We start from the raw sequence: 10,523 nt of genomic DNA on the forward strand, positions 1-10,523 counted from the left end.
ATAAGAATTACTATAATAATCTATAAACCTAGTTATGTTTCTAGAACTAGAAATTGAGCCAACTCACCCTAAAACATGGTTATGTAAAGAATATAGAGTTTTCTGTATGCAAATCAACATAAGTATTTTTTAACTAAATTTTTTTTAAACAGATGCATCATTACAATATCTTTATGGTGAAACTTTTTATTCAAAGCACTTCATGCATGGACATGCAATTTCATCTTCACTAATATTCTTTATATTAGAAAGTATAAAATTAATAAAACGTTTCACCCATTTTAGACAATCTTGCTTATACAACCCTTCGAAGAATTTTAATACTTCAATGAACGATTACCCATTACTTATGAAAGTTATATAGAACATTGATGATAATATTTTTTTAATAATGTAACTATTAATTTAAAATTCAATTTTTTATTAAAAACAAATTCACAATTCAATTACTAATTAACATTTTTACACAAATTCAATTATGGGTCAAATTGTGAACTAAATAATGATATCAACAACAAATAATTGATACCCAACTAATTACCCGTTATTTTTTCAATTTAAACTTATTCAACCTAATTAAATTAATAATTTTTAATTATTATCAATTTCATAAAAAAATAATTTCCCTAAATTTCCTCAAATTTTCAACTTGATAATAAAATTAACAAAATGTAATTGGTACCTTTTAAATAAACCATCATTTCTTCAATTATAACACACTTAAGTTATAAAATCAAACTTAATTTTATCAAATGATAAATTAAATTAATTTCTCCCAAATCCGAAATAAGCCCTAACATAAAAGTCATACAAGCAAAAAAATAGTACAAAACAATTTCAATAAATTAATCTAAAATATAAATGAATTACTAAAAATGAGTAAGTTGTTTATTTAGTGAAGTGAAGCTTCATAGGAAGTTGTTGAACTAATTAGAAAGGGATGCCAACATATTAATAGATTTAAGTCTACGAAATATATTTTGTCACAATCATCTATATTGGCAGACATTAACAAAAGTTTTTATCACTATTTAATTGAAAAGTATCGATATAATTTTTTTTTGTCGGAGTTTTTGTTATTTTTTGTTATTTGATAGTGTAATCCAAGCAGTTGTTTATGTCTAGTTTATATAAATAAAACAAAATTCGATTCTCTTCATCATTATGATTTTGAATTTTATATGGTAATAATATTGTTTTTGAAGTTTTACTTTGTTCTATATTAATAATATTCCTTAATAAAAAATATCACTGTCATGTCTAGGGTAGTAATTGGATGAGAGGAATAATTAAAGGTATGTGAAACATACAATATATTAACCTCCTTTAATTTTTTTTATAGAAAGTGAAATTTTCTTTTTAGTAAGCTATTCGTATCAAGTCACATCAATTTGTTTTTAGAGTAATCTGGAAAAAAAAAAAGAACAAAGAACCCCACCTACAAACCTTGTCTATATAATGTCTCCCAATCCCTACATGGTTCAGAAACAAACCCACCATCTCAAGCAAAGCATCATTCAAGTTCTCTCTCCCTTTACCTCAACAGTGCAGCCCCAACCTCAATCCATGGAAACTATTGAAAATATTGCTGCGGACCAAAATTACTGCGAGATGACTGAAATGTTTTCGAATGATGAGCTTAAAAGGTATACTCCCGGCCTTCTTAGCTGTCTTCGATTACCAAACTTATGTTCTATCGTTTTAATTTCCACGTTAAACAACTTTTTTAGTGTTAGGGGTTTCGAATTAAGAAAAGAAGTATTTTTATTTTGTGACAGTTGGACAGTGCATCAGGCATTTACCCAGTCCTATGAATATTCAAGCTCGCCGGAAGGAGCTGCTTCAACAGCCTCCAAGACTATGGTTTCAGAGAGGAAAAGGAGGAAGAAGCTTAATGACAAGCTTTTGGAACTTAGGGGAGCAGTCCCCAAAATCAGCAAGGTATATGCCTCGTTAATTAAGACATGCCATTGACAATCTAATTAATTCTAATACTGTTCATCACTTTGTTGAATCTAAAACTTTTTGGTTTGTATTTTTTTTTTCATTTTTGGGTTGATCAAATTTAGTTGGATAAGGCTTCCACACTCAAAGATGCTATCGTCTACATCCAAGATCTGCAAGAACAAGAGAGGAGACTTCAAGCTGAGATAATGGAACTCGAATCTAAAAGCTTGAAGAAAGATCCTGGTTTTGACTTTGAGCAAGAGCTACCAGTCTTGTTAAGACCCAAGAAAAGCAGATATGGCCAAATTTATGATCATAGGGCGCCCATAAGTTATCCTATAAAAGTTCATGAAGTAAGTCACTCTTTAGAACTGGAGTGAACTAACACAATCAGTTCTAAACAGTGGAGATATGCCACAGAAAGAAGTCTCTCTCTATGTATATAAAATGACTAATCAGTTATATTAGAACACTTTTTTTTCCCTGATGTCGAGGATATATTAGAACGCTTATGGTATGTTTGGTGATGTGTTTCAGCTTAGGGTTAACTCCATGGGAGAGAAGACTCTGCTTGTGAGCTTGACATGTAGTAAAGCTAGAGACGCCATGATTAAGATTTGTGAGATTTTTGAATCCATGAAGCTGAAAATTATTACAGCAAATGTCGCAATTGTCTCAGGGATGGTCAAGAAAACTGTCTTGATTGAGGTCTGTCTCTTTTCCCTTCTTCCCTCTCTGTCACGTCAATAAGTAGCACAAAATACGAACAGGTTTTTGTTTTGTATTTTTAGCCAGGGTTCTTTCCGGGCTAGTATTCACACTTCAAAATTATTTTTTCCTCTTTATTCTTATAAAAAAACAAAAATAGACTATCCATATTGAACTTTGATGGCTAAGAAAATTAACAGCACAACACCTTGACCATGAGGGCAATTACCCACCTTTGATTAATGATGAATATAAGTTATTTGTAAACTTTGTGAAAACTAACTTAAACTGGGTCAAATTATATATATATATATATAAAGAAAAATATACGGATCATAAAGATTGTCAATTTCTTGATAATGTAAAAAATAGAAATAGAAATGCAATATAAGGAATTAAAGATATTAATTGTCACCATTAGTGAATTAAATAAAAAGATTCTTACTTTAGCAAGGAAGAAAGCGACTCTTGAGAATAGCCTTAATATACAAAATTGACAGAATTTACTTGTTACAAAAAAATATTCCAGCAACCCGATTTTAGCACAAGAAATACAGCTAATTAAGAAGCGATCACTATTCAAATTTGGCCAGGATCATGAAAGCTGACACCAAATTATCTTGCAGGCAGACCTGGAAGAGAAAGATAATCTTATAATAAAAATTGAAAGAGCATTTTCAGCTGTAAGTGATCCGGATAGCCATTTGAGCATGCAATCGAAGTAAGATCTCTATTGTCAACAATGCCTTGGAAATCACGTCCAAATAGTTTAAATGACATGTTCCTTACTCTTTTCTTTTACCATGAGAAAATCTCATAGTTGTAAACTGAAACAGCCATGTAATTCTATGTTCAGGACTTGTGTTGCCGATTGCAGTTCGGACTTGTGTTGCCGATTGCAGTTCGGACTGTGCAATTCATCACGTCCAAACAATCTTTTGTCGGATGTTGGTACATGTATGTGTGAAGAAGTATAAATTATATTCAGGGTGACTTAAATCCAATTACAGGTTTTTATTGGGATGATATTGCAATGATATTTTTACCCTTGGACTAAAGTGGAAATTGAATTAATCACGTGAACCGAATTGACACGGGCACCCCTTTTCCCTAGACAACCGCCTTACATACGCACAATCGAATTTGCTTCACTGTCGCTTCGTATCAAGGAATTAATTAAGATAGATATTCTTTTGATTGTTTCTAATAAATAAATGAATGAAAGATATATATAAAGAAGTTGAACAACTAAAGCCAATCAGAATATTATTTTAATTATTTAATCAAAGGAGAAGATAAAGTATTTTTTATAATTTGTTTTATTTTATTTTCTTATGTGTCTTTTTATATGAATATATAAATTCTACATAAGTTGAATGTAAAATATATATTAAATTCTCAGACAATAACATCATTTTCTAATCCAATTTTTTTTATTGTTATCAAAGTAGGTCGATCATATTTTACTCTAAATATTAGTTTCTGTTTCTTCACCAGGCAACTTTATGTTGTTCATCCAATCACTTTAAAACATTTTATTTTCAATTATCTTCATTATCTATCAAATATTTTATTTATTATCCTTTATTAGTAATACATCAACTCGTTATAAAAAGAAATCTCAAGATCACGTGGATGACCAATGACATCCTAAGAATAAAAAAAATGAAGGTGCAAGATGACAGAGCACAAAAAGAGAATTGAGATTTTGCATAAAAAGGACATAAAATCTTAGTGCAAGTTGATAAGTTCTTGTATAAGAGATAAAGTGACTCTAACGAGACTATCTATAAAATAAAAGAAAAGAGAGTTCTTCCTAAAAAAAAATAGCCAAGGAGTTATGATATAAAGAAGGCATCAGTCTGATGAAGAGTGAGTCAAAATAAAATGACCATTTAAAAAGCCAAATCTTATAAATAGATGTTTGACTAAAAAAATATGGTAAGAGGAGAAAAATGATTAAGAATTTCCATAAAAATAATGTTTAAGGTAAGTATATTTTTTTTAAAAAGAAAAAAATCTACGACTCTTGTTATAGCTCAAGCTGATGATATAATAAAAACTAGTAAAGGAACAACTAAAGCATGCTAGAGTACATACTACAAAAACCAAGAAATAAATTGTAATGCTTTCTCACACCTTGCTTTCCTAACCATTACTTTCTCGTAAGCAATGACTAAGAAAAATACTCTTTAGACCCAAAAGTTAGTGATGTGCTTGGATTTTAAGCAGTCAGGTATGAGTCTATTATAACTAGATAAAAATCTATCATATAAAAATTATGTGAATAACCTAACAGATGTATTTATGGATAAACTGAACAATTCTAGGTGAAAAGGGAGGTCTAGACATGCCAGACCAGAATAACAGCTCAAAAAGATCATAACTTTTGATCCGACCATTAGGCCATGCTTAAATTTTTATAAGAGTTTTCAAAGGTTTTTTTTCTTATACTATCCATTACATCACTATACAGACCGTTGGATCTTTAGATATAAAAAATTTCATTCGGACCCCTAATTTTGATAGTTTTTGTGATTTTCTTTGTTATTTTTGGATATCATGCTATTTTTTAGATTTTATGATTATTTCCTTTGTAGTTTCAAATTTTTGTTTTATTTTTTTAGTTAATGTAGAGTTTTTGACCTATTTAAGGTTTTGTAAACTTCCTAAATAGACATACTTTATTATTATTAGTTAGAGACAATAAAGTTGTGAATTTGGGGTTTACATTCGTAGCACTTTTCACCCACAAAAAAACTGTGTTCTTTGTTTAATTGTTGTCTTTAGCTTCCACCTGCATTAATTATGGTTTATTTCAGATTAATTATGAACTAAACTTATTTTTCTAGGGATTTGATGTAGTCTAGTTTTGATTATACCATTTAAATTCCAAGTTCTTTTATTTTTAATTTCTTTCATATTGAGTGTTTATCCTTGATCTTAATGCTTATAATTTTTTGGCTAATTATTGTTTGATCTATTAAATCATATTGAGATTTTGAGCTAATTTATTATTAGAAAATGTCAGGATTAAACACCATCAGTTGAGTGAAAAATAAAGATACTTTACTGCGATTATTGAGACTATAGAAAAATCCCAAGAACTTAATGAATCTTTAAATAATTTAATTTTCATATAGATATGTTTAATTATTAGATAGAGATATTTTTAATATTATTCAAGAAAAAACATTGAATAATTAAGGGATCTTTTAATCCTTAACATGAGGTTTTGTTATTTTCTAACAATGAATAATAAATTGTGTCAAAATAACTAGGTGAAATCAAAAGCTCTAGATTTATTTTTATTATCTCTACAACCTTAAGTTTTGTACTCTATTTTTTTTTAATTTACTTTTATCAAACACTTTAGTTTAATTTAGGTGGTCAATTTTATAAAATTTTGTTTTGATTTCAAAATAGTAATTAATTTGGTAAATTTCAAAACTCAATAGCATAATTAGTTCTTGTGGGTTCAATACTTTTTTCTTCACAAAATTAACTACTTATTACGATTTTGTTCACTTGTAAATATGATCACATTAAGTTTGTGGCATCATTTTCAGGGATTAATAATTTGTTATTAATATTGATACTAGCTAGATTGTTGCTAATTTAGATTGATTATTTATTTATTATTGTTATTATTAAAGATTGCTTTGATTAGATCTCAGTTTTGCTTTTCTTTTTATTTCAGGATTTAAAAGTGTTCGATTCTAAACCATTAGAAATTTTCCAAAGTAAAAAAATAATAATTAAAAAAATAAAGACCGAATCTAATAAAAAAAATTAAAAGATGATGAAATCATAATAAAAAATTAATTTTAAAAAATATCTCAAATAAAAAAATAGAAACCAAATATGATAAATAAAATAATCGAATGAGAATGAAATTGACATTTTTTTTATAAATTATTTCAAATGAAATAAATAGTGATAAGAAGAACTGAAATCAAATTTGAAGGAAAAATAAATTGAAAAGTTGCTTTAAAAATTTAAAGAATCATAATGTGAAAAACAAGAAGGAAAGAGAAAAGGAAAAAAAACTATCGATGCTAAACCAATGTCAATAAACAATATGTGCCACCTAGAAATGGAGGGGCAACCAAGACAATTTCAATGTCATCATAAAAGACAATGTTTAGTCATCAAGAGACATCGCACGCATCGCCCGAAAAGCGCCAACATCTCCTATCCATTAGCACGTTCTTTGCACATTATAACAATTTTTGTTTTTAAATTATATTTTATAATTATTAAAATATCAAATCACCTATTCAAGTGAGCTTTGGTGGTTTTTAGAAATAGTTTCATTATATGATATAATGTTATAAGAATTATGAATAGATAATTAGATTTAATTAGCTTAATTTTAATAAAATATTACGATATGTTATTCATTATGTTTAATTTTGTTAAATAAGATTGAAATGTGATTGAAGTTATGTGAATTATTGAGGTCGGGAAAACTGTGTTGGTAAGTGAATTTTGCTGGTTTGGGTTTCTCTAGATAGAGAGTTAGAGGCTAGAAAATAGGGGTGAGCGAAAAAATTAAAAAACCAATTAAATCGAAAAAACCAGAAAAAAATAACCGAAAAAACCGAACCGAAAAAAACCGATTAAAATTTTGAAAAAACCGGCTGGTTCAGTTCGGTTTCAGTTTTATAAGCAAAAAACTAAAAAAACCGAATTAAAACCCAAAAAACAGGAAAAGACCAAGCCAAACCGAAAAAAACCTAGCCAAAACCGGAAAAAACCGAGAAAACCGAGCCAAACTGGTTTGAACTAGTTTTTACCCTAAAAAACCGAACCGAAACCGGTCGGTTTGACCTGGTTTTGATTTTTTTTAATTTCGGTTTGGTTATTTTTTTTTGATAAAGACCAAACCGAACTGAAAATGATTATCCCTACTAGAAAACACGTCGCTGTGCATATTTTTTTTTTTTGTAATTATGTTGCAATTATTATATGCAACTTTATATATCAATTATGATATGCAAATAAAAATTGCATTTCATGAAATTATAAAATTATGTTATGATAATTAATTTTTTTTTAATGTGAGTTTTTTTTTACTGGTATAAGATCCCAAAAGGAATCCAATAAGTGCCACATTATTTATTATTGTTTTAGTGTTTTTTTAATTTTTTTTATTTTTTAAAAATTATTTTTAATATTAATATATCAAAATGATTTAAAAATATTAATTTAAATTTTTTTTATTTTTTTTAAAAATATTTTTAAAATACAAAAAACAAATAGATTGAGATTATTAATTTACAGTTTTCCTTGTCAATAGTCTTTTATTCGGTCTGAAACAGATAAACAGTAAAAAATGCCGTCTCCTTTTTCTCAATTCTTGGAGCTGTGAGCAAGCAAGCGAACTAGCTAGCTAGTTAGCAGAAGAAATGAGCAAAACCATGGAAGGACTCTATTCTCTTCTCTATCTAACCTTAGTCTTTACAATCCTCTTCACTCTACACACCCAGGTTGCTCACAAATTACTCGTAGGCTACCACCCTCTTCACCTCAAGAAATCCCCACATCTCCCTCTCAGGTTCAATTCTGATGGCACCTTCAAAATCCTCCAGGTTCTTTTCTGTTTCCTTGACATCCATTCTTTTTTATTCTTGTTCATGTTTTAGCTGTAATTTTGATTTTCTTTCTTGTACTGTTTCGTGATCAAGAATGGTCTTTGTGAAAGTTAACAGGTGGCTGATATGCATTACGGAACTGGGATGCTGACACGGTGTAGAGATGTGTTAGCTTCTGAGTTTGATTACTGTTCTGATTTGAACACCACTCGTTTTCTTAAGAGGATCATTCAATCTGAGAAGCCTGATTTCATTGCTTTTACAGGTACCCTGTTCATTCTTTTAACTCCTATCTTTTGGGGTTTTTTTTTTCATGTGATAACTGCTGAGAATATAGCTTTGTGTTCATGAATATAGAGACCCTTTTTATATTGCATGGTGAAGATGGTGATGCCTATTTTAAAATTGGTTGAATATGGCTTGTATTCTTGTTCCAGCTTCAGTGGATCCAAACTATATTGATTCTGATCATAGTGAAATTTCCTTTCTTCGGCTGTAGACATATAGTCACAGACTAAGACATAGACATAGACATAGACGAACCACATAAAAATGAAAGATTGTAATTTCTTGTGATAGTATAAATATGTTTATTGATGGTAGTTAGGATTATGAAGAGATTGAGTATGGACTTTGGAGAGGTGTTTCGAGCATAAAAATTGTGTTTTGGGACTGGGAGAAGTAAGGTCAAAGACGGGTATATGCGAAATTTGCCTTGTTTCTTGACTGGCATAGCGGTTTAGAGGATGGGTTCTGTTCCTTGTTTCTACTTGGTAATGAAATTATGAATTTCTTCTACTGAGTATACAATTGAATTGCGGCATAGAAGGGTGGAGATCCACTTCCCTTCGTTTTTTTCCTCAGTCACTAACTTGAATTCAGTTCTTGTAACTAGGAGATAACATATTTGGACCAAGCACTCATGATGCTGCAGAATCTCTGCTTCGTGCCTTTGGTCCTGCCATGGATTCTGGACTTCCATGGGCTGCAGTTTTAGGAAACCATGACCAAGAATCAACAATGACTCGAGAAGAATTAATGTCTTTCATATCCTTGATGGATTACTCAGTCTCGCAAACCAATCCACCTGTGGATGATCTCTCTAGCGCCGCTGAAGGAGACGTGACAAAAAATATTGATGGATTTGGGAATTATAACCTCAGAGTATATGGTGCTCCAGGTTCCCATTTGGCAAACAGAAGTGTCCTCAATCTTTTCTTTCTTGACAGTGGAGACAGAGAGGTGGTTCAAGGAATTCGAACTTATGGATGGATTAAGGAATCTCAGCTTCGTTGGCTTCGTAGTGTTTCTAAGGGATATCAGGTATAACCTACTGAGAAAACTGGGTGAAACCAAACCATGAGTTTTGACATTTTAAGAGTATGCTTGTTCTTCAGTTATATTTTATCTGCAAATGTTAGTCATATCTTTTTATGATGAGATAGAAGCAACTGTATTAAGTTATCTATACTATAAACTCTTGCAACTTTTCATGTTTTATTCCAAATCCCACAAGGGAGGCCTCCTAGATTTAGACTTTATTAACATTTTGCAGGCGACAAACTAACAGGGCCAAAAGCAGGATAATAATCACTTGGAAGAGGCTTCAGTTTGTGCTATACCCCCTGCAATGGTTTTTTTCCATATCCCAATTCCAGAAATTCAGCAGCTATACACCCAACAGATTGTTGGAAAGTTTCAGCAACGTGTATCTTGTTCATCAATGAACTCAGGAGTCTTACAGACCATTATATCCATGGGAGTTGTAAAGGCTGTGTTCGTGGGCCATGATCACACCAATGACTTTTGTGGGAATTTAAAAGGTATATGGTTTTGTTACGGGGGAGGATTTGGGTATCACGGTTATGGAAAGGCCGGATGGCCACGTAGAGCAAGGATCATATTAGCAGAACTTGAGAAGGGTGAGAAGTCCTGGATGGGGGTGGAGAGGATCAGCACGTGGAAGCGCCTTGATGATGAGAAGCTGAGAAAGCTTGATGAACAAGTCTTATGGCAATCACACCCGTCATGCAAGATGACGTGATTGCAGGTGTCGATAAACCATATCATGATATCATCCATCTGAATCATCTGATCATGTTGTATATTCTCCATGTTCTGTTTATGCTATTGTTTCTTATTGTTACAATAACTGAGAAGATCTCCTTGTGCGCTTGTAACTTGATGTAACTTAGAATTAGTTGCAAGTATTTGCAACTTAATTTGAAGCAGATAAGAAATGCAGGAGACAATAGTTGCTTTGCTTCGCAA

At 30.7% G+C, this 10,523-nt stretch overlaps 2 protein-coding genes across 3 annotated transcripts; both read left to right on the top strand.

Annotated features, from left to right (window-relative positions):
- Window positions 1–1,495: 1,495 nt before the first annotated feature.
- On the top strand, window positions 1,496–3,678 carry LOC133690192 (transcription factor bHLH35-like). Of its 2 annotated transcripts, none has more exons than XM_062110413.1 (5): window positions 1,496–1,646; window positions 1,779–1,941; window positions 2,070–2,300; window positions 2,485–2,655; window positions 3,282–3,678. In XM_062110413.1, the coding sequence occupies exons 1-5, from the start codon at window positions 1,567–1,569 to the stop codon at window positions 3,378–3,380; spliced, it is 744 nt and encodes a 247-aa protein (XP_061966397.1). In that variant the 5' UTR covers window positions 1,496–1,566; the 3' UTR covers window positions 3,381–3,678. The 2 variants fall into 2 exon arrangements, with proteins under 2 accessions (XP_061966397.1, XP_061966398.1); XM_062110414.1 differs by having other exon boundaries at window positions 3,286–3,678.
- A 4,287-nt stretch (window positions 3,679–7,965) lies between these two features.
- On the top strand, window positions 7,966–10,523 carry LOC133688762 (probable inactive purple acid phosphatase 28). The gene is made up of 4 exons (XM_062108371.1): window positions 7,966–8,249; window positions 8,370–8,517; window positions 9,148–9,575; window positions 9,823–10,523. Exons 1-4 carry the CDS (start codon window positions 8,067–8,069, stop codon window positions 10,294–10,296), a joined length of 1,233 nt encoding a protein of 410 aa, XP_061964355.1. The 5' UTR covers window positions 7,966–8,066; the 3' UTR covers window positions 10,297–10,523.

Source organism: Populus nigra, chromosome 3, assembly GCF_951802175.1.
Source record: "Populus nigra chromosome 3, ddPopNigr1.1, whole genome shotgun sequence".
Lineage (NCBI taxonomy): Eukaryota > Viridiplantae > Streptophyta > Magnoliopsida > Malpighiales > Salicaceae > Populus > Populus nigra.

What these genes read in the sequence shown, in the direction of transcription:
- LOC133688762 (XM_062108371.1), top strand. Translation starts at nt 8,067, where the DNA reads ATGAGCAAAACCATGGAAGGACTCTATTCTCTTCTCTATCTAACCTTA. An exon ending in TGATTTCATTGCTTTTACAG is followed by an intron (nt 8,518 to 9,147) that starts GTACCCTGTTCA and finishes TCTTGTAACTAG; the next exon opens with GAGATAACATATTTGGACCA. An exon ending in GTGTTTCTAAGGGATATCAG is followed by an intron (nt 9,576 to 9,822) that starts GTATAACCTACT and finishes ACAAACTAACAG; the next exon opens with GGCCAAAAGCAGGATAATAA.
- LOC133690192 (XM_062110413.1), top strand. Translation starts at nt 1,567, where the DNA reads ATGGAAACTATTGAAAATATTGCTGCGGACCAAAATTACTGCGAGATG. An exon ending in ATCCTATAAAAGTTCATGAA is followed by an intron (nt 2,301 to 2,484) that starts GTAAGTCACTCT and finishes GATGTGTTTCAG; the next exon opens with CTTAGGGTTAACTCCATGGG. An exon ending in AGAAAACTGTCTTGATTGAG is followed by an intron (nt 2,656 to 3,281) that starts GTCTGTCTCTTT and finishes ATTATCTTGCAG; the next exon opens with GCAGACCTGGAAGAGAAAGA.